This window comes from Xenopus laevis, chromosome 5L (genome assembly GCF_017654675.1).
Source record: "Xenopus laevis strain J_2021 chromosome 5L, Xenopus_laevis_v10.1, whole genome shotgun sequence".
NCBI classification, from domain to species: Eukaryota; Metazoa; Chordata; class Amphibia; order Anura; family Pipidae; genus Xenopus; species Xenopus laevis.
This window is the reverse complement of record NC_054379.1, coordinates 101,589,077-101,613,755: the sequence shown is the minus strand read 5'-3', so window position 1 is coordinate 101,613,755 and position 24,679 is coordinate 101,589,077. Positions and strand designations below refer to the sequence as shown.

The following is a 24,679-nucleotide window of genomic DNA, read 5'->3' as shown; positions in this document are numbered from 1 at the left end:
TGTGTGTAAAGCATTAGTGTATGCATCTTTTTGTCTTATTAAGAATAAAAGCATACCCTTCATTTTTTTAATATATAAGCATGCACACACTAATATGGAAACTGTTTTTTGTTAATTATTTTTTGTTTTTTTAGTTGAGAAATGTATCTTGCCTTTGTCAAGCTGTAGTTTATATGCAAGCATTTTTCATAAAATCTGAGTTAGGATTGACCTGTTGGCATTTACTAACGCAATACGTTTTCACAGAAATACAGAAATGGAAAATTTGAAGAGATCTTCATCTTAGTGAAAATAAGATTTGTTAATCTGCACCAGCAGGATGCTTGAAGAAGGCCATAATACAATCTCTATACTGGCAGTTGGTAAATCGGGACTGTGACCTTTAGCAACCAATCAAACCACTGCAGGTAGAAAGAGTTCAACACAAGTTTGTTGGACCTGGTGTATCTGGGGCTAATTGGGGAGCGAACATACTGTAAATGAGGGCCTAGTAAAAAAAAGTTTACAGGTGTGATGTTGACTGCAGCTTACTTTAGGCATCAATCCTCCTGTACGTACATACCATCAGGATACTGATAGGGTAGGCGAATGTCTTCAGCCTAGACAGGTTAATTGAATTGTAATATGTAATATGCCAATGTACTCATATTTCCTCTTCCCTTAATTTAACATTGCAGTCCGCAACATCACCCTACATTGAGTTTCCCACGGCAGGTTTCCAGATGTCCATATAGACCCCTTCCTCACTTTCTTAGCCACACTGGATCCCTGACCAGGGCATTCTGCTTCTTTTTAAATAATATTGCACAAATGTTTCCCTCTGCTGCCAAAAAGTATCTCTCCTGGTCAAGTGGCACATACAATTCTTATCCTGTCTGTCCAGCTTTCCTATGCTCCTCTCTAAATAGTGTGTTTTGAGAGTCAGATTAAATAATAAAACGTCCATCTACAGGCCCTGATTTCAAGTTTGTGTACCTCTAGCCCCCTGCTCACCATACCAAAACCATTGGCATCCACCCCCCACTCACAGGACCTCCTACTCACCCACTGCTTGCAGCTTCCCCCTCTGCACCACTGCTGGGGACAAGGTGGGCTGGAGATTTAAACAACTGTCAAAAGCTTCTGCACTCTCCCCAGTGGTGATATGGGCAGCTGGTGGCATGCCACATCCAGAATTTTTACTCCTTAGGCCTATCTGTGTGTGAACAAGGAGAATTTTCTGTGCGTATGTGGCTTCATACACAGTCTGCTCCCTTCTTTTGGTGTAAGGGTTATTAACTGGTTAAACTTTTTATACTCCCTTAAATCACATACCTCCTGTCCACCAGCCAGCTACAATGGTCACCAGGCTTACCTTCACATGTCCACATTAAGGAACACTACACGGCTGTTTCAAACTACATTCCCATGTGGTGTTTTTTTTGTGCATTTCACCACACAGACCATAGCATTTAACCGACCCCCAGGTTTCTCTGTGTGGACCATACCCAAGGGAACCTGCTGAAAGAGACGCAAATAACAATGAACATGCAGAGTTTTATCTGCTTTAAATGTTTTCAGTGTGCTCCCATGGGTGCAGTTCCGCAGACTGGGGTCTGTTAAGCTTTGCACAGCTTTAAAATCCAATGTGTAAGAATGCAAATCTTCTGCAACTAGGAGTCATAAGGGTGGATTTTTTTTTAGACTGTGGGGTGGCCATGGGTTGAGGGGCTCAGCACAACTGCTTGGCAGTCTCTATGTCTCCTGCTTTTCTAAAAGGATCATTCACAATAAGCCTCTATAAAACACTTGTCAATTTAAGTCAAGTGTAAATCGGTCATTTACGTCAGTCTTTGTGTATGTTTGCATCAGCTGTGCATTTTTTCTGTTTGTTTATATTATCTCTCCTTGTTATTTGGCAGCATGTACCAGTTCTGTGGGGGCTTTCTGCTTAAGAGTCTGTTTTAAAATAAAATCCTGGGCACACTTAAAATTGCTTAGATAATTTAATATTTGAGCAGTTCTAATGGTGTAAGGGTTGGGGGATGAATTTTTATCATGGACAACCAACGCTGTTTGTTACCTGTATAGCTCTGGCTAAATTAAATTGGTGGAGTGCACACTAAGAGATACATTTATCAAAAAATCACATAATATGCATTGTAACAATTAAAAATATGAAATGAGAAATGAGATCATAATCATATATTTTAGAAAATTGTTTGCAGTAAACTTTGCGAATGCCTATTTTCCATGCGTTTTCAAGCCATTTGAGTAATGCACTTTTCAAGTTTTCAACATTGTCTTCTGTAGCATTCTGGTAGATGAAAAATTGAGCTGAAAATTGCAGAACTCAGGGATGCAAAAACACAGTTTTGTGAACGTAACCCAGCCACAATCACATATGTCAATATGTGGTTCTGACCAATAATAAATGTGCCCCTTCGTATATATACAGTATTCCTTTTCAGTACTGCAGTGCTTTGGGGTGCTAAAAACCAGCTGTTTGCTGCATGTTATATAATTTGTCACATTTAGAAAACTGCAAGATGTATAGCCAATATGCACGGTTAATACTTCAACCACAATTGTATTTGTAGCAGCATAGTTTTTCTAACAAACATTATTTTTGTAGACTTCTAAATAATTTCTAGGATGCAGCCCATATACCCTATTCAGTCACAAACCCATGTAGAAAAAATTCTAGAGGAATGCATTCTTCAGCTTTTGTACATGTAATGAATACACTTCACACCTCAGATGCTTTATGTTTGTTCAGTTCTTGGCATTGTTTACCTGTGATCAGTGACTCAATCATCTCATAATTCACAAGTAAAATAAATATTAACCATTGCAAATGTTGCTAGGAAGTTTCTAGCAAATAATGTGCGTCTTAACTGTCTATATAAAGTGTGCGATGCCTTCCATTATATGCAGTAACATCTATACATATATCTCCTTTCAAAGTGCTAAATCCAATCAAAACCTTGCTATGAACTCCTGGCTTCATCTCTGTCTAATGAATACATTACTGTTTGCTCAAATGTTCAATTCCCACTAAAGGTGTCATAATTCAACTTCCCTAAAAGCCTTTATTGTCAATCACTGTTGCTGCTGACGTTTCTTTTTTAAGCTAATTGAGATTCGTTGCACCTCTACTTTTATGCGCAGCAGAAGGTCCCAAGAATAACCCCTTCTCCCACCAGAATAAAGACCAAGTTGATGCTGTACATTCTATGATTTCTTTTTGGATATCTTTTTTCAAGTGTCAGGCTGAAGAAAGATTGTTTATTCAAGTATTGACGTATTTCATGCAGTTGTTGAAAAGCCTGCGCCTGGAAACCAGATTTATGATCTTTTTAAGTTATTTGTGGACTCAAGACGATAATTCCCATCCCTTAATACAGCTTTGATACCAAAATATAGTCTTTGGCACACGCTAGATGCACTGCATGATGTCTTTACTACTGATTAAATTTGTTTTCTGTGCCATATCTTCAGCTGGATTCTTAGTGTGTGTGTTTGGATAATGAGATCTCAACTTTTTACATGTGCAGCCAGATAAATCAAGGAGCATTTGTGGTGTGCTAGATTAGTTCGTAGATAGGAAAAGAATGTGTCTTGGGAAACTATCTCAATCTTTATCTGTGCGTGACCCGTCCTGTCTTTATCTGTGTGACCTTGTGCGTTTTCCAGACTTTCCCTTTCAGCAGCATCACTGTTGTTTTTGCTGGAATGAGAATTGTTTTTCTTATCAGTGTACTATTCATCTGCACACTGCCAGGTACCTCTTTGCTGATGAGAGTTTTATTCATTGAAAAGGAAGTTTTTGCTTTAGCCGTTTGGCATCCTTTACCCCTTCCTTCCAAAGAGAAACACCTTGTGGTGCAATACCAAAGTAGTCTGTTAGGTTTTCACTCTGTACAGGAACAATGCGATGATTACATTCTTCCTGTTTTGAAATGTACCTTTCGACTAGGCCAGTAGCATTTTTTCTTTGTTTATAGAATCAAATCCATATTGAATTTTTGTATCCATGCTTGTATATAGTTAGGCCCATAAATATTTGGACAGACAACTTTTTTTCTAATTTTGGTTCTGTACATTACCACAATGAATTTAAAATGAAACAACTCGGATACAGTTGAACTGCAGACTTTCAGCTTTAATTCAGTGGGTTGAACAAAAATATTGCATAAAAATGTGAGGAACTAAAGCCTTTTTTTAACACAATCACTTCTTTTCAGGGGCTCAAAAGTAATTGGACAAATTAAAAAAACTGAAAATAAAATGTTCATTTCTAATACTTGGTTGAAACCCCTTTGCTGGCAATGACAGCCTGAAGTCTTGAACTCATGGACATCACCAGATTCTGGGTTTCCTTCTTTTTAATACTCTGCCAGGCGTTTACTGCTTTCAGTTGCTGTTTGTTTGTGGGCCTTCCTGTCTGAAGTTTCATCTTCAACAAGTGAAATGCAGCTCAATTGGGTTCAGATCAGGTGACTGACTTGGCCATTCAAGAATATTCCACTTCTTTGCTTTAATAAACTCCTGGGATGCTTTGCTGTATGTTTTGGGTCATTATGCAACACCTCCCAATCAATTTGACTGCATTTAGCTGGATTTGAGCAGACAGTGTCTCTGAACACCTCAGAATTCATTCGGCTGCTTCTGTCCTGTGTCACATCATAAATAATCACTAGTGTCCCAGTGCCACTGGCAGCCATGCACGCCCAAGTCATCACACTGCCTCCACCATGTTTTTTAGAGATGTGGAATGCTTTAGATCATGAGCTGTTCCACGCCTTCTCCATATTTTTTTCTTGCCATCGTTCTGGTAGAGGTTGATCTTGGTTACATCTGTCCAAAGAATGTTTTTCCAGAACTGTGCTGGCTTTTTTAGATGTTTTAAGCAAAGTCCAATCTAGCCTTTCTAGATGCTTATAAATAGCTTGCACCTTGCAGTTCACTCTATCTATTTACTTTCATGCAGTCTTCTCTTTATGTTAGACTTAGATATCGATACACCTACCTCCTGGAGAGTGTTGTTCACTTGTTTGGCTGTTGCGAAGTGGTTTCTCTTCACCATGGAAATGATTCTGCGATCAACCACCACTGTTGTCTTCCGTGGACGTCCAGGTCTTTTTTGCATTGCTGAGTTCACCAGTGCTTTCTTTCTCAGGATGTACCAAACTGTGGATTTTGCCACTACAAATATTGTAGCAATTTCTCAGGTGGTTTTTTTTCTGTTTTTGCAGCTTAAGGGTGGCTTGTTTCACCTGCATGTAAAGCTCCTTTGACCGCATGTGTCTGTTCACAGCAAAATATTCCAAAAACAAGCACCCCCCCCCCCCCCCAAATCAACTTCAGGGCTTTTTTCTGCTTCATTGATAGACATAACAAAGGACTTGCCACACAGCCTTTGAGTCCATTGTCCAATTACTTTTGAACCCCTGGTCCAATTACTTTTGAGTCCTTGAAATGAAGTGGTGGTTATAAAAAAAAAGTCTATGCAGTATGCTAATTTGAAGTAGAAAGAGGTTTTTAGCTATTTTATATACGTTATGATGTGTACTTTCAAAAAAATATAGTTTTCTGGGGGTTTTGTACTGTTAGGGGGTCTTGCGGGACATAATATGGAGACGGGGGGCTTTGTTCACAGAAGGCGAATTGGCAGCCTAGAAAATTCATATGCACTATTCTATTTTCATTTGGGGTCTGTACATATAACCTGCTTTGGTATATGTATGCTCAGTAGACCATTGGCATTCATATTTAGGGTATTTTATCTTGTTACCTAATGATATGATAGAAAGAAAATGCTGCAAAATATAAGCTTTAAGGTGATTTTTGGAAAAATCACCAAATTTAGGATAGCTTTGTGGCTTGGTACTTTGGAGTAAACAGTCATTTGTACCCATTTTGGATTCAGGGGAATGTGCTTTTCTAATATGTTTTCTGGGGTGCACATACTTTTTTGTACCTTTGTCTCTCAAAAAAATGCTGTAAATGTCTTGATTTTGCAGTATCTGGAATTAAAGAACTAATAGCTTGTCTTCATTATGAGGCCCCTGTATGCCAAATACTTAGATAAACTTATGCAAATCAGGCATCAAACTATTCAGAGGACCCAAGCATACATATCTAGGGTATTTTATCTGGTTGCCTAATGGGTATTTTATCTGGTTGCTTAATGAATTGTGAGATATTGTGTTATTGACAATTTCTATTCTTTGTGCTTTTTGAGTAATTTAGCTTTTTATTCAGCAGCTCTCTATTTTGCAATTTCAGCAATCTGGTTGCTAAGGTCCAATTACCCTAGCAATGATTTTAATAAGAGACTGAAATATGAATTGGAAAAGGCTTGAATTGAAAGATGAATAATAAAAAGTAGCAATAACAATACATTTTGTAGCCTTACAGAGATGTCTTTAGGTGGGGTGAAAGCTGGAAAGAGTTTGAAGAAGGTTAAATAAAGGTTGCTTAGAATTAGCCATTTTATAACATACTAAAAGTTATCATGAAGCTCAACCACCCCTTTAAAAGTTTATGAAAATGGTTTGTTATTTAAAATTTACCTATTCCACTTAATTCAGTTTTTAATGTCTTAACTATCCTACAAATGCAACTTCAGTGGTCATATTTTAGTATATGTACAGTATTGCAAAGAAGTACATAATCATGTTTTCGTTGGTCTGTTCCTGAAATCAGTTTGGCCATTGCAGAGCTTAATATATTTCCAGTCACACTTCCTCTTTGTTTCAGAAATGTATCACAGACATTCCTCTCTTCTACCAGATCATCCCTTTACAGCAAAATAAATTTACTAGGGTCGTTTTAAATGGAGCATTACTGTACTAAGCACCAAGGCCACATTCCTTTGCTTCAGCACATCATATTGCTGTCTATAATGGTAGGCCAGACAAACATTATTAAATACAGTTACAAAATGTATCAAAACATTCCACTAATGGTACCACTATGAAAATACTGAACTTCTAAATAACCTTATTTTGTTTTTTTCCAAAAAAATGTGTTACAAATACTTTATTGCCACTTACAATGAATATACTGTAAACCTTTGCGCAAAGCTGTATTTTGAGATACTTTGGAGTAGGGCATAGATACACTTAGACCCTCACTCTTAGCTGGTCCCTGGTGGTGGTACTGTATGTGTAGGAAGGGAATGATGGTGTTTGACTATACCAAATATACTTCAAAATCCTCAATGGCCCTTTAAGTGTTTTTTGTTTTCAGATTGTAATCCAAAAATACTTTTTTCAGTTGCTTTCTATTTTTTTTTTTTTTTTACAGTTCTTCCAAAATCTTAGTTCAAAGGGGAACTCCACAAAAACATAATTTAAGCTTTTTGAAAATTAAACATAATTTAAAGCAACTTTGCAATATACATCAATTAAAAAATATGCAGACTTTTCATCATTTTTAATGGTTTCTGACCGCTCCCTAAGCCTAGCCCCCTGCTCTTCTGCTGATCTACTTTGCTGAGCTGTCTGACTACTGTTACTTTGTATCAACAGCCAGCTGTCCTCGGCCTGCATCCTCCAAATCCCACAATTCCCTGCACAGGTGATTTCAATAAGGAACAGAACATCCCAGTGCAATGCATTGTGGGTTATGTAGTTGCTGCATGCTGTCTGTAAGCTGTGGAGAAGTTGTTACAATTTGTAACATCAGTGTTTAGTCCCTCCTTTCCTGCCAGGATTTTAAATGATGCAGAAAGAGAAGAACGGTTAAACAGTTGGATTTCAGCATAGAAAATGGCATTAATTCATACTTTTTGAAGAAACAGGTAACTGCGATGGGAATATTAGGGGTTTCTGTGTTATGTGAGACTCTTTATCAAATGGTTTGGAAGCCGGAGTTCCCCCTTTAAGGTTCCTGTCTCTGGTGTTTGTCTGGTAGCTTGCAGATTATGCACGGTTACAATTTTGCAACATTTAGTTGATACATTTTTCAGCAGCATCTCTGGAATATTAGCAACTATTGTATCAATTGTAACATCTGCCGTAAATGAAACTCAGAGATTCTGCTCAGCAGGGACAAAGATAAGAGATGTATTAATTAAATGTATCAATTTAGAACAGTTTAAAGAGTCGGAGAAAAATTTGACTTAAACTTCAATATTAGAAAAACAGTCACACATAGAAAGTAATTGGAAAAAGTCTTTATTTCTGGTGAAACCAACTAAAATGAAAAAAGTGTTGGAAGGTGAACAACTCCTTTAACCATTCGATAAAAGATTTTCATTTTACAAATGGAATACTATTCACTTAATACATTGTTACAACTCTTGTTGCAACTTTAGATACTAACTTGATGGTCTCTCCAGCTGAGTGTCCATTCTAGTGATATGCGGGCCAGCCTGATACCCGTGGGTCGAGCCTGTTCGGACTGACCTCCGCACACCACTGCTGATTTCTGATTTTATAGGTGTGCTCACCCCACTCCTTTTGTGATGTCTTCAGCAGGGGAGTTGGCGTGGACCTATAAATTGAGGGGAGAAGGCGGATGTGGACGGGTTCTGGTCGTGTTGGCTGCGGGTCGAGTTTTTCCCTTCACTTCACTTTTATTCAAAATATTCCCTGGAAGAGCTATCTTCAATATATTGATCCTAGTTCGAGCCAAACGCTTCTTTTCCTTTTGTACATTATTTGCCTACATGTGACGAGTACTATTACAGGAGCTATTTTTATATAAATACCTTGTTCACAGGGTCCCTGCACCCCAATTTCACTAATGGCTTTGTTCCCTCTTCTTAATGGGGCATTATGTTCCCGGTTCTCCAGTAGCATTCACCCTGTGGATGGAATCAAAAAAGAAACAACTATCAGCTACAGGGCTGATTATGATGCTAATTGCACTGGTTTTTGAGCTGCCATGCACCGATAATTATTTATTAAACGGCTTCAGCCTTATATTGTGACATTTAGATTATGTATTCAGTATATTGTGTGTCATTCCCTAAGAGCAGTAACTGATAGCAGCACAGCGCATGTTCAGTAAATCAAGAGAAAATAAGTTGGGGAGCTACTGGGGCATCTTTGGAGGCACAGGTCTTTACTGTGTCTCCAAACAGTGCTTGCCTTGGCATCGAAGCCCAAATCACTATTTGCAACATTCCTTACCTAAGTTTTCATGTTTTTAGAAACCAGAGTACCCGGAGAAACCATTGCAGATAGGGTTGGCATCTGGCCGGTATTACAAATTTACTGGCAATGTAGCAAAAGCCCTTGGCCCTCTGCTCCACCCCTTTTACGTCACGTCCCACCTCTTTTACATCACTGTCTGCCCCTTTTGTTCCTGCCCCCACCACCGGCCACTAGAAATTTTCTGAAAAGGTGGTAACCCTAATTACATATAATGTAGTAACTGGAATTAACAAGTATGGGGGCTTTTATCTGTAATGATTAGGAACTGAGGTTTTCTGCATGTTTTTCCATAATTTGTGTCACCATACCTTTTGTCTGCAAAGGACTTTTTAACTTAAAAAAACCCCAATGGGATTGTTTTGCCACCAATATGGATGCACGCAGATTAACTTCTAGCAAGTACAAGGTACTTTTATTACAGAAAGAGAGGAAATCTTTAAAATTTAGAATTTTTATTTTTTAAAAGGACTCTATGGTAGATCACTATGCTGTGTGTTATTATTCTATTTGAAGCTGGCTGGAAAAAAAGCTTTATCACTGATAGGCTGCTATTGGTTACTGCCCAAGTACATATTTATCCAGTGTTGATAAATGAGCCCTCGTGTGTTATTTACAACTATGGGAAATCACAATTTTTAACTTAATGCCTTAAAGAGGTAGAACCCCAAGTGGGGTTCAACTCGAAAACAAAATCACTGACATGATGTGCTACATCTCCTGGTTTCCAGTAACTACTGGGCAAGCCCTGTTTTTCTCTTCCTCGTTTGCAAAGTATTAATCATATTACCAGCAAATATAATTATGTTATGTTAATTAGTTCAGAAGAGCTGGGGCACGCTTAGTAGATCTTTTACTGAAACCATTTACTCTGTCTTTGAAAATAAGTATCTTTAAAAGATGTGATTTTTGGTAAATGGACCCTATTGCTAAAATGTTTTGGTAATAATTTGTTTTAATGTACCTACTACTTTAAAATATAAGTAGTACCCACGTATAATGGCACATAAAATATTTGCTTTCTTCTGACACGGCCTCCATATTAACTGATTTGACACTTAAGAACTGGTTGATGTGTAATCTGCAAGGGACTGGTTTTATTTTGAGAATCCGTACGCGACTGTAATCAGGTTCTCGAGGCTTGCTATTCCTTAAAGACTGAAAATCCTGTGTGTACCTTTCCTTCTCTTAACAATGACAATTTTTTTATCAGAGGAAGAAAAATGTCATTCTGTAAAGCATCTAACTGCCCGTTTTTATGCTTTCAAATGAACTTATGTCAAACTGTAAACATAGCCTTCAAACATTTTATAAACCATCACCTCACTGTTATACTTCTCTTATGAATAATTAACTAACCCTAGATTTATTTTAGGTTTTTCTTTCTAAAGAAAAGAATTCTGCCCCCACACTGCTTGAAAGCAAGTCAACTACAAAGTGAGGACGCGACAAAGCAAATAAGTCTTTCATTTCCTGAGCTTGTGGGTATACGTGCATACTCAAGAATGTATCTTAAACAAAAGATTAAAGGCAGCATATACCTTGATTTTACCCTTAGCCTATTGATTATATATGTAAAAAATTAGTACAGTTTTTAGCATATTTTTCAGAAAAAAGCAAACAAGCATTCCAGCATCACCACTTTCCCTTCTCCTCACCTCTCATGGAAGTCTAGTAGTGATGTGCAGGTCGACAATATTTGACCCTGACCTGAACCCACTCGGCACTTCTATTTATAGACCTGCCCATTATGATGTCACAAAAGGGGGTGGGATGTGCAAAGATAAAACTGACAATGCCAGAAGAAGAAGTCTTCACAGGAAGCAGCCCCCTAGATACCATGGTATCAAATCCAGAACAGAAAAGCAAGAAATGAACCAAACTCAAGATTTATTTAAAATGTTACATTACCTGTGCATTAAGCTACGGAGGGTGAACAGATAAAAGAAAGTTTGAGGTGGACAAACCTCCCTTCACAATCTTGTGTGTTTTTCCTATCTTGCTTTCCTATTCTTGACTTGATATCTGGTGATGTCAGAGAGCGACAAGAAGATCAATGCAGTTTGTGTTATGTAACAACTGGGGAGCACATATGTGCTACTGGATAAAAACAAGAAAACATGTTTCTCCATGTGGACCCCTATCCGTCACAGAGCTACAACCACTTCTATTCAAAGCTGCCTAGTTCTGTGACAGCTGGAGGGCCACTTAGTTATAACTGCACATGGGAGGGGCTTCAGCTATGATTAATTCACAGTTTAACTGAATCTAAGGTTGAAAGGATAAATACGCACAAGATATGCAGTACATTTGGACAATGTGGTTCCACTTTCCCAAACTCTTCAGTGGCTAAAAAACAAACCACTTATTGTATATGTGTGTATATATATATATATATATATATATATATATATATATATATCTTCCAGTACGGCAGCACACCGCTTCTTTATGTATATCCTCGGGTGCAAGGTAAAGTCATTCCATATGTAGTAAATCAGACCAGCAACACCGACCCATCAGGGACCTTTCTCTACATGCACTCTTTAACACCCGGTGTTGCTGGTCTGATTTACTATATATACATATAATATAAAAATACATTGCATAAACCAGCACATATGTAAAACCCTGCTTCATGTAAATAAACCATTTTTATAATAATATACTTCTTTTGGTAGTATGTGCCATTGGGTAGTCATAAATAGAAAACAAGGGCCGCCCCTGGGATCGTAGGATTCACAGTGCACACAAATAAACCATACATGTTAGGTCACATGAGCCAATTAACAGACAGAGATCTGTCTTTTGCTTCCACACTTCTTCCTGTTCCAGTTGTAGTGTTTCTGGTCAGGTGATCTCTGAGGCAGCACACTGACCATCACGAAATGGTGGTTCAAGGCAAGAGATGAAAAGGGACAATATTCACTTAAATTTATATATACCAGTTTGGTAAGATTCTTCCTAATTTGATATAAACTATCTGTTGCTTTAGTATTAATTTTAGGGGTATAGTTTTCCTTTAATGCCTCACCACCAATTTACTAGTGTGAACTAGTGATGTTGCGCCACTGGGATAGTGTTTAAAATATAAACTTTAACAGATATCTAAGCATAACTACGCTCCATTAAATGCTAAGTTAAATATGATATGATAGCATGGCAGGGCTACAGCATTTCCAGCCCCTAATTCTAGAAGGTGCCACCATCTTTAATTTGGCTTGCTGCTAAAAAAATCCTCAAAATTGGAAAGGGTGGGAAGCCACAGAGAATATTGGGATATTTATACAAGTAAAAGAGGAGAAGGGTTTTGTAGAGATGGTGCATGAGGCACCCAACCCCTGACTAGAGGAAGCCCATAGTTGGAGGCACCCAGCTTGTCAGAACCCCATTAATTGAGAGGGCAGCAGCATCCGGCAGAGACCAAGAGTCTGCATCAGGAGGACCAACCAAACCACTGTCAGACTCCCACCAAAACTCACAAAGAGGCTGGCAGTCCACGTGAGAAAAAGTGTCTCTTCGTGACAGTGTATTAGAAAGGCATTTACTTTTTAAAGGGTTACTAATTTGTTCAAAATGTTAAAATCCTTTATTTTCTAGTGGAGCCAACCATAGGTGAATGACATTTTGTTTGAATTCCACATTATATGTGGATCGTTTTGTGTCCTCTGCAAACACTGATATATTACTTACAACACCCTCCCCTAAGTCATTAATGCACAAGTTAAATAAAAGTGGACCCAATACCGAGCCCTGAGGGACCCCACTAAGAACCTTACTCCAAGTAGAGAATGTCCCATTAACAACCACCCTCTGAACCTGTAAAATGGAATAACATATAAATAAATGCCCAGAAAATATGGCCTGTATTTTCCATTTATTTAACTCAGATATAAATTCATTTGGTATGTAATGTGCATAGAATTCCATGATCTGGAATAGAAAGTTCTCTTTCTATCTTGCTCTTCCTGTGAGTCCAATAGCGCGACTGAAGCCCCTTAGCTCTGTTGCATTCTGATACAGTAATATTAAAAGCAATCAATACAGGGTACTCATGTGGGATCAGCTATAAACGTATGTGGTGTCTGAGTTACAGTATGGATGGAGTCAAACTATTTTTTGCTTTTCTGCAACGAGCAGTGGCAATGAAGCAAATTTACATTGTGAAAGAAACCATAGAATTGTTCTGAGTACAAGTGAGGATTTGAAAGCGTACATGCATATCTTTCACATTGAACTGAAATATTCACCTTCCTACACGTAATGGATTAGCTACCCACTAAGTAAACGGAGGTAGATCATTTCATTTAGATTTGATTAATTGCACTATTAGTACAGTTCACTTACTTGGCCCGCGGTGAAAAAGTTATTAGGGCTATAAGTCCAAACCAAACATTATTCATTTAAGCCTTAATGCACTTTCTTATGCTGGCAAGTTTTTAGAAGGTTTTAGCATGTCTCTTAATCATATCTTCAGAAATAACTGATTTATAGTTACTGTTCAAAAATGCCACAATTTCCATTATTCCATTTACCAGCATGTGCGTGGAGGATGAGAATTCTGATTTTGTTTCATACATTTATAAAGCTGAAGTCATGAAGAACACTTTCTATTATTCTCCAATGTGCCCAATAACTTCAAATACAATAACATAAGTGACCAGCATTTTGGGGGCTTAATTATATTAAATATTAAATGTATGTAAACAGTATGGAGGAAGTGCTGGTATAACATATATTGTATGCCAGTGTAATGATTTTAAGGAGAGACCATTTCTCATGTAGAATTTAATGTCATATATCTGAGTATTGCCGTATATGGAGGGGTGTTGGAGCTCAGCATTGCTATTCATCTCTAGCACCTCATAGAACAGTATGATATTCAAATGCTAAAAGGATTCAAATTGACATATCTTTTTATGATAGATGAACCAATCCTTTAAAGGCATACTGTTGCTGGAACATGGTTTTGTTTTTAAACTCTTCAATTAAGAAGAGTGCAGAATTCTGCTTTAAAATCAATTTTTTTTTATATTAAACCATGGGACCTGTGCTCTGATAAACGTCAGTTCCTCTTACTGCTTCACTGCAAGTTGAGGTGATATCACCCCACCCCAGTACCCCATCAGCAGCCTATCAACAGAGCAATGGGTAGCTAACCAGATAGCAACTACCTGACACTGAAGAATTTGTTTGCATTGCTAAAAATCCTGTTTTATTTTGTGGGTGCTATTCTCATGTCTACCACTAGGTGGGTATAGGGAGCACTACTTGGGTCGTGGTAAAATACAATGAGACGGGGAGAAACAATAGCTGTTTCAAAGCAGTTCCATCCTGAAGTGTTGGCTCCTTCTTAAGCTCAAAATCAGGCACAATGCACTGAGATGGCTGCCTTCACACCAATATTACAGCTAAAAAATACATTTGTTGGTTCAAGAATAAAAGTTTAAATTGTAGAGTGAATTATTTGCAATGTAAATAGTGTAATTTAGAAATAAAAAGTAAATCATGATAGAATCCCTTTAACCATTTTGCCTGATAATAAAGGGTTAATAAATGTGATGAACTTCAAACTCCTTGAGAAAATATGCCCCCCAAATATACCCAGTATGGCTTTGACTGATTTCATTTTGCCCATTTTGCTCAAAAGGGTAACGCAAACTTAGTAAAGGAAAGAGGAAACCCCAGTGACAGAATTACATTTATTTGATGTGTATAGGTGGTACTATAGTGGTATAGACTGCTATGGAGCAACCAGGATGAACATAACCTCTAAAGTGGTGGAATGTTTTACATGTACGTATCACAATATAGTTAGTAATAGGATTTATTCTATTAAATCAGCCCTTCAAACATTCTTCCATTTGAAAGCCATAAATAAGGTGCACACACTGGGGCTTATTTACACATTAATTTCTACATTCATTTCTTTAACATTTGAGTGTTACTCTTCTGACATCTTTGTGTACTTGAGATTTACATTTCAATTGAAAACTGTGGTGTATAAAGTTTCCCGGCTGATTTACAATATCTGCTGAAGCTGAAATGCTTGAGAGATTTGACGTTTCATTCTTGCTATGGTACCTTGACAGAAACAGGAAATCTCTTCTTTTTATATGACAGGACATAAAAGAATCCAACTTCCTTCTGACCCAGCAGACTAGCTATAACCATCTGTTAAAAGATTTATTTTCCTTTCAAACAGATTGGCAGATTACAACGCCACCTATCAGCAGGAGAATATCAGCAGGACTTGCTCTCCAGCCTTCCCGCAGTGTTTATCTCCCCAAGCAGCCAGCCACCTTGTGACAAGCTCTCTGAAGTCGTGCAGCTGTGCGGAGGCAAAGTGTGCAAGGCACTACGGCAAGCCAAGATCTGCATCGGAAAGTTCAATGGGAAAAGAGCTCCTGATGTTCAGAATGTCTCTGAAAAATGGTTACTTGGTAGGTAATGTGCAGAGTGCCATAAATAAAAGATGCAAGCCGCATTCGCTTTAATGTTCCTTGCTTAAAAGTATCCTCTCTACTCGGAAATTCTTTTGTCCTTTAAGTAAGCAAGTAACTTTGTTTGGAAATACACACCAGCAAAATGTGTGACTGCTTCACTTTTACGTGACTTTTGGTTTATTTCATTTATATAGTGTTACCCTGAAATTTTCCAATTTGCTAACGCAGTAAGACACATTTACCTGGTGATTTTTACTAAGTGCTCATAAAATAAATACGCAGAATATGTTTCATTTCATTCACAACAATTCACTTTTGTCACCAATAGACGTTAAAGGAAATTAAACCCTCTCCACACCACCCATTACTGTTGAGTGCCCCTGTCTTTGTAATTGCTATAAAAATGCAGAGTTGCACAGCAAGATTGAGTGTCTTCTTGTGCTGCTTCTGTCAGAGTCTGCTCCTGCTTGATCAGTGTTAAAATCTGACAAAAGAGAATCTGAAGCAGAGTGTGATGCTAACCCTGCTGTGTGTACGCTGCAGTTTTATAGCAGGTAAAGAAATAGGGGGGCTGATGGAGTGGGTCTTTGATTACTGACCAAACAGTGGTTTGAAAAAAAAATAACGGAGATACAAAGATAGTCACTGGCAGATAAAAATTGTCAATTTGGACTACTGTGGCTGCTAACTTCCCCTTTGGTTGCAGCCAAAAAAACCAATGTCTAGTTCTAATCTGCTCTGTATTAACACCAGGAAAATTTGTATGGCTGCTGATAATCATAGTAACTGAATATAGTCACCTCGCAAATCAGTGTATTTTACTGCTTCCCTTGTTCTGATTTTTCTGGCACTTACCAAAAGAACAAATCTAGTCTTATTGGGCCAATATTTAGTCACATTTACTAATTATCTCTCTGACTGTTTAGATTGCACAGCTACTGCATTCTCTGGCCAAGATCGAGAACAGGGGTCCCCAAACTTTTTACTTGTGAGCAACATTCATATGTAAAAAGACTTGGGGAGTAATGCAAGCATGAAAAATGCTCCTGGGTGGTGCAACATAAATGATGTGATTAGCCATTTGGTAGCCCCTATGTGGACTGGCAGCCAACAGGAGGCTCTGTTTGACAGTACACCTGTTTTTTATACAACCAAAACTTGCCCCCATGACAGATATTCAAAAACAAGCACCTGCTTTGCGGCCACTGAAAGCAACATTCGCCAGGAGCCACCAGTTGGGGATCACTGATTTAGAAGGTGATGGGCGCCCCAGATCAGGGCAGTCCTAGGAGAAGAGACCCTATATGGATGAAGTCAATAAAAAGCCTATTTTGCAATCAGCATGGGCCCAACTAATGTTCAAGCCCAGGGCCCTTATTTGCCATTCCCTAAGGATGGTCCAGGCCCAGGGTTGGCCATTCAAATGATATCCCAGCACACTCACTGAGATTTCTCCTTTAGGTGACAATTGTTGCTGAGAACATCCTTTCAGTCATTCACAATTCAATGCTAAATACTGATAAGCATAGACCTTCATTCAAGGTATTGAAGGTATTGTCACCAGAGGATATATTGTAAGCACCAGGATGCTGTGATCTTATCCGTGTTTTATAACTTGAAAAACAATGCTACTTGGAGTGAAGGAACTTTACACGGGAATAGAAATCGAGTGTTAGAAGAGCAAGCTTCTGCAGCTGAATGTGAGGAAGAACAGAATCATAGTGGTCATATAAGGTCACTGTGGATGTTTGAGGGAATTCTAACGATTGCATACCATAATGCAAGTTTCTTATAGTCATCTGTACAATGTGCATGGAAACTAATGGGAACTTGGCACAGGAAATAATAACGTTGGACTGGCGAGGTCAGTATGATAAGGGTGATGATTTCAAAGAATGAAAAGCATTTAATGGTGACCAACAACATCAAAAGCCACAGTGAAGCTGGAGTATTAAACTTGAACACAGAGGCCAGGCCGTTAACAACTTTAGCTGAGTGATTAGTAAGGATTATTGGAGTTGATCAGGAACATGAGGACAAAGAGTCTTTGCAAAAAGTTTTGGAACTTAAGGGCAAAGGAAACAAGAAAAGAGACAAAGTAGAGGACATTTTAGTAATATGAACTTATGGAAATAAACCCTGATGGATATAATGGGGGGTTGGTGGCACAGTAGTTCAGTTACAAGAGGTAGCTGTATATTTTAGCACAGTCAATTCTTATTCAGTTTTCACAGTGCCTACTCTGTATAACAAATCCATTGCTGGGAAGCAAATGCACGTGTTTCAAATAAAACCTTGTTCAGACTAAATTTTACTGTGATTTTGAGTTGTTGGCTGTGGTTTAGAAAAGTGACATCACCACAACCCATTAAACTCAGTGATGGGAAATGAGTCCACATGATTGGCTGTGTTGAATGAAAGTCTATCATAATGACAGGTAGTCTTCACCAGTGGCCATTTAAAACGCTCATGTGTTTTCCAACAAATTATATTTACTGCACCAGTTTTATGCTTTGTGAATATATGATGGAGTGAATGGGATTCTTTGTAATAGTGATGTGCAAGTTTGGGCCCTAACCCACATTACAGGTCACGGATGCTTCAGGCTGAACTTTTCCTTCCACCCACCCCACAAGCGGCTTTACAATGCCCCACTTCTTCCTCCAGCAGCCTGTATTTACAGATGTGTGTTGGCTCTGCCCCTTCATGACTACAGAGATGGGTGGGCATTGCTCTATAAATACTGTACAGGGGACTTGTTGGGTTGGAAGCAGGCAGGTTAGGGTTGGGTGCAGGGCAACAAAAAGTTGATGTGCCCATCACTAATTTGTAAATCCAGTCAGATGTAATTCTATACAATGAGTGTTTTAAAAGTGATTAGAAATATCACTATAACTTAGGTTAACAAATAGCAGCAGATTATGTATGAAGCATGCTGTCACAGCTGTGTTAGGGGTGTGGTATTCATTGGTCTGAGACATTTGTATATTAAAAGTTGTGTTTGCGACATGTTATAATAAAGTATGTTTGTATTTTAAACCTTGCTTTCGGACAAATTTTGCAATTGCTAAAAAATATGTTTACGGTTTCATCAGAAAATTACCTGTCTATTTCAAGGGTAAATGCTGCCCACATGGGGCAACCAGAGACCAGCTGTGAAACTAAAAAAGGCTGCAGACTGTTTTACATTTTGTGCTGTCTAGGCTACATATATACAGTTACTGCCACCACCATACTACAGTACTACATTCTTGCAGATATATTTTGTTTTTGCAGATTGTAGAAGAAAAAAAAATATTTAGAAAGCACAAATTACCAATAAAGAGTGCCATTGACTGCTGAAAATACACCCTGTGAAAGTATTGATTAACCAAATTCTCATTTCATTTACAACAAAAAACTTCTTCACTCCTGACTCATCATTATCTTGCCTTCCAATCTTGCCATCTCTCCCTGCCCCCTTCCAAATTCTGTAATATTTCTCCTCTACTAGAATAAGACCAAACAGACTCCACTTCTCCACTTCCTAAACTCTGTGTACGCGTCCATCTCCAGGAGTGAGCTAGCTACCTCGTAATGGATGTCAGGCTGAGTGGTCGGCCCCCACACATTTTCACCTCACCAAATCTGGCCCTTGTTGCAAAAAGTTTGAACACCCCCGATCTTAACTGTCTTCCAACACTACATTTTATCAGCATCTCCTACTGTGCCCCCTACCAAATCAAAGCAGCTTCTCTCTCTCTCTTGCAAGACACCAGTATCTCTCCTCTGCCCCGACCTCATCAGCATCTTCTCTTCATGTCCTCAACTTCCTCCATATGTTGTCTATGATCTCTCCTTGTTCCCCACAATGACCAATCTCCCCTTTATTTCTCACCATGAATTTTCACCTCCCTCTTGCCTGCCACATGTCAACCTATTTCTGTTGTGTCTCCCCACACCCCTGTCTGGTCACACATGAACAGCCCATGTTGTATCAGATACTAGAGATAGAGGTAGGGAGAAACAGGAGTCCAGGTTTAACTGAGGAACAAACTGGCTCTGCATAATCTCAAAAAAAATCTAAAATTAAAGGCAATTTATAAAACATTTATGAAAACCATTTCTGGCACTTGTTCCTTTATCCTGTTACTTACATGTTTTGTATTTTCTGTCTTGTAGATTCTATCACACAGCACAGGCTGCATCCTTTAGAAAATTACCTCTTGGATCAGTGAGATACAAGGAAAAAGTATTCCCATATCAACTCAACTATCAAAGCAAAGCTGTGAAGGAATATATGCTGCTACGAAAATGAAATCTGTTTTTTATACTTTTAATATTTATCCTCTTTCATAGGTGTATAAAAAAAACCTGTTGGTTGGCAATATGATTTGTTAATAAAATGCATTCAACAGGTTTATTTTTCTTTGGTTCACCTTATATCCCACTGACATGTAGATTAAGACTATATTTATTGGGCCAAACTATGACTCTCTACTTTGCATGTATTAATCTATTTAGAAATCCCACAATCACCAACACGAAGGCAGTATATTGTTGTATTCAAATTAAAAATATGGGCAGCAAAGGACCTCTGAACAAAAATGTTATTTACCTGCCCCAAGACAACTGCAGGCAGGGGGGAGGAAATAAGTGTTCCCTGTAATGTGACAACAAATAGTGCGGGATCCTGGAAAACTAGGTAACATCATTAGTCCTTCAGACAAGCCTTCTAGGTAAGGAGCATTAGAAGACTAGGGTACAGGCTGGAAAGAATGTAGTGGGCAAAGTGCAAGATCGGATGGTCAGAACAGGACAACTGGATAATAAATGGTGATATGCATAATGATAGACAATAAAAAGCAGGACAAATGAGGAAATATGTAGTCAAGAGAAATTGGACTGAAATCATGGCATTTGGAATTCAAGTATGTCCAGGACAGGCCATGGTTAAATAAAAAGGTTAGGATATTCACATTCAGTATTGAGAGACAAGGAATAAATGCTAGAGTCCAAGGCACAATCTTCAAGCAAAGATACCAGTGTTAAGACAGCAAATGGACCACTGCCAGTATGAGGAACGTCAGGCCCAGAGGTGAGGTAAATTGGAGGCAAAAGAATTTGAGACGATAGTAAGACTCGCTACCATGCCTGGACATCAGGATTGAAACTAGCAGTACCTCTGCATGGGCTGGACATTTGGCACTGGTATAAAACAGTATGGGAGCTTACACAGTATCAGGAAACAGGAACTTGGACCATGGTATGAGGAACCAGGGCCACAAATGCAAGCTCAGGCCTGAGAGCCCAGGCAGCTGACTGGCCTGCAAATGTGTCAGTATAAGCAGTTGGAATCTTATCTTCCCACTTTCTCTCCATAGATAAATGCCTTTACAGTCTTCATCAATAGGTTACTGGAACCCACTTTATCATGTCCATTGTCAAGTGTATCAACAAGCTGGGAAGGCATTTCTGACATACTGCGTATTTGTGAAGGATGCTGCCAATTCCCTATGAATGATCTATCTGAAAGTCTTGAATATTGCTTTCTAATGGGGTCATTAACTGAAATAATAACAAAGGTTCATATTGCATGGGTTATATGGATCTACTGTTCCCAAATATTAAATCAAAGATCTTCAAGCAAAGCTCTGATTGCAGGGAGTTAGGTCAAGTAGTTGTATTATGTATAGAGGTACTATTTTTTTTGTATGCAGTGTTTTGTGTCTTAGATAATGTTTTATACAGGAGTTGTTTACTCTTAATATAAGAGTACCAAAGGCCATTGTGATACTAAACTCTATAGTTAGGATAGGTATGGGTATATAGAATTTTAATTAAAAGTAGGGAGGTGTGTGTGTATGGATGCTGGGTTTTTATTTGGAGGGGTTGAACTTCATGGACTTTGTCTTTTTTCAACCCAATTTAACTACGTAACTATAAGGCATGTGTTTATATGTAGATTGTACCAATACTGATATAGCGTTCCTCGTCAGGCAAAGCTCATATTACATGGAGTTAGACCAAGAAGCTGTATGAAGTATATTTGCTTTATGCAGTGTTTTTATCCAGCAATTCAGCTCTGAGATAGCTATCTTTGAATGACCTTTGTTTGCTGGGAGAACAGTGTTTAAGGTCACAAAGACCTGGGACAATGGCAGCTGTAACATGCATCCTGTACTGTATTTCAACCCTGCATTGGTGTCTTGCAGGGACTTTTTCTGCCAGTATTAATCTGAAATAGCTGGCCTGTGGGGGTCCCCTTACTCTTCAAACTGATTTATGAAAAAATAGATTTGGCAAGGCTTATTTAAATAAATCAAAAGTATTTTATATAGCAATGTACCGAGAAACTGACCAATAAAATAAACAGAAAGGTTGAAACATTTCAAGTTAAACAAAATAATTTGAACAAATGCTTCTGTTATCACTGACCATGTTATCACTGACCAGAGAAGCATGCGTTTGTCAGAACATTTTGTCATGGACCATATGTTTATGGCTGTACATTCGTAGAAGCGTGCAAGGATTAGCATAGTCCATAAACTGGAAGCATGCTAAAGCTCTGTCCCCATGTCAGTCTGCAAGAAATTTCTTTCAGATTAGTTCAGCAGAAAATAAAAAGCCAACCACACAGACACTAAAGAGGCTTAAGGACTATCACTATGAATAGTGATGTGAGAACTTGTGAATATATAGATACTTTAGCTTTGTGACAAAGAGATGATATATGCAAGTTATGTTTATTGTAATTGGCCTCCACATTACATTCATGTAGAAAATCATAGCATTACTATAAGATTTGTTTTGAAGCTATCCTTGTGCATTGGAATTATTAACTAGTTCACTGGAATTCAGAAAGGTAATAAATAGAACTGTTGTCAGGCTGACACTCCAGTGCCCCTCTGCTTGCCCTGGATGCTCTGTTGGAAATCCTAGAATTAATTATTCTATGTACGATCTGCCTGCTTAAAGGACATGTAAAGCCTACATTTGCCTACAATGTCGATGAGTTGGCCACATCTCCCACACCCAAACCACATCATTTGTAATGCATATATGCCTCAGTTTGGCAGCCCTATCACATTTTACTAAAACAAATAGCTTTCACACAGTGGCCATTTCCCCTAAGACACATCATCAATGACATTTATTTGTAGCTATAGCAGAGGGTTTTACACTGATTAGCGTTTGTGCCTTACTTCTTGTGATGGTTCCCTGGATGCTCCGTCTCTGGCACCCTGTATAAATCCAATGTATTGTGAAATGTGGGAATCACTCACGACAGCAGGTTACCTGCAATTAAGATTTTTATTGTGTCACCACACCACTTCATTGGATACATTGGATTTATTTGTAGCTAGTGCCAAGTTTCTATGGGACCCAGCAGTGCCATCTGTGCATTGGCTGCTAGACTGGAGGCACATTTAGTAATCCAAGCTGAAAAGAACGGAGCATGCCCAGTAGCCAAAAGCCAAAGTGAATTCCTGAGGGAGGGGGCCGAGTGGGTTAGAGAAGGTGAAGGAATCCTAAAGCTGGTCATAGACTTACAGATTTTATCCTTATGTCTGACCAAAACTCTTCTGTTGCAATCTTCTGCAATCTTCTGACCTACAACTAACCATTCAGATTAAATAAAGTAGTGAAGAGACCAAATCAGACAATATTTTGGCCATTTATTGACAGACAGGAATCGTAAAAAAAGGGTAGTAGTCACATATTGATTACGTCAGAGATACATTCAGAGATATCTTTAGCCAACAGAAATCTAACCTGTCCAATTGGCCAAACAACCAATCGCCATAGTACAAAAAATTTTGGGACGATCCACACACAGTCTGAAAATTGTACAAACCTCATTTCATACAACTTCATGTTTGTGGCTATGGCCAGCTTTAGTGATTAAGTGGATGCTGCAGCCTTACTATTAACCTTTTAACGACTAGGGTTGCAGGTATTTAATGTTTTCAAAAAAACTGTTCAATGATAACATTTTCTTGTGTATAGGGAGGGGGTTACATGTTCTTTAATAGCCTGGGTGGTGTGGCTTCTATGCTTCTAGTACTTCTTGCTTAATGCAGATACAGAACTTTCTGTAACAAAGAAGGTTATGGACAGCCAGTCAGAGACAATAGCATCTTAAGCAAGCAAGTGTAAGTCATTAACAATACTAGAAATAAGCAAAAAAAAAAAATTATACATTATTATTATATTTAGTAAGACACAAAGGGAACATTAAAAATGTAGGGTACGTTTGCTAACTGGTAAGTGAAACATAATGGTCATTTTTAGATGCCCCAACTAACCGGCATCAAACTGGCAGTTCTCACCTAAAAAAATGTACCGTCACTCTTTATGGTAAGAATGTCAGGACATGGACTAGCTCAAGAGACCCCTTCTCATAAAAAATGTTGATACTTTTAAATGCCAGTAAATCTGTTGCTTAACACAGCTTAACTCACATGGCAACCGGCAAATGCATTTTTGTAAATGGCAAATGTCACATGCCTGTGAGACTGCAGTGATTGTTTTTCATCCAATAATCCTAAAACCAAAGAGAGAAAATATAGAGATTAATCTTCACATGAAATGACAAAATCCAAACACCATGTTATTGGCTTCTCACAACATTAAAACAGTGTTCTACTCATGTCAGTCATTAATACCCCCAAAATGAGCAGTGAGGGGATTCAGCATTGCACATGCCCCTTGGCCTTCATTGCTTCAGTGCCACACTCACAGCCATCTGAATCCTTTCTCAATAATATAAAATATTTCTTTCAATCCCTTCTAATTTGTTCCTGATGTCTCCTGTCAAAATCGCTATATGTATAGCAGCTGTGGCAGTCACAGGCAGCTGTTATGCTACAATTTTTTATAGCGTTATAGAATCCTGCAGTGTAAACACACAGACATTCATTTGCTGAAAGTGGTAAATTGCATTGTTGGGGACGATATACACTGTATATATGTATGTGTATATGTACAGTAAGTGTAAAAAGAAAATTATATATATACTGTGTGTATAACGAATGTATCCCCTTGTAAGATACACCAGGGTTTATTTTCAAATGTAGTTGCTAAATTATAATTTTTAAAACACGT

The 24,679-nt window shown here is 38.3% G+C and overlaps 1 protein-coding gene across 1 annotated transcript in view; it reads left to right on the top strand.

The window, feature by feature from the left end:
* The window catches only part of LOC108716177 (microcephalin-like), a 134,940-nt gene extending 114,950 nt beyond the window's left edge, over positions 1-19,990 (top strand). The window contains 2 exon segments of the mRNA XM_041563195.1: positions 15,352-15,589; positions 19,754-19,990. Of these exon segments, the coding sequence (XP_041419129.1) occupies positions 15,352-15,589; positions 19,754-19,809 (294 nt within the window). The 3' untranslated portion in view covers positions 19,810-19,990.
* Positions 19,991-24,679: the final 4,689 nt, after the last annotated feature.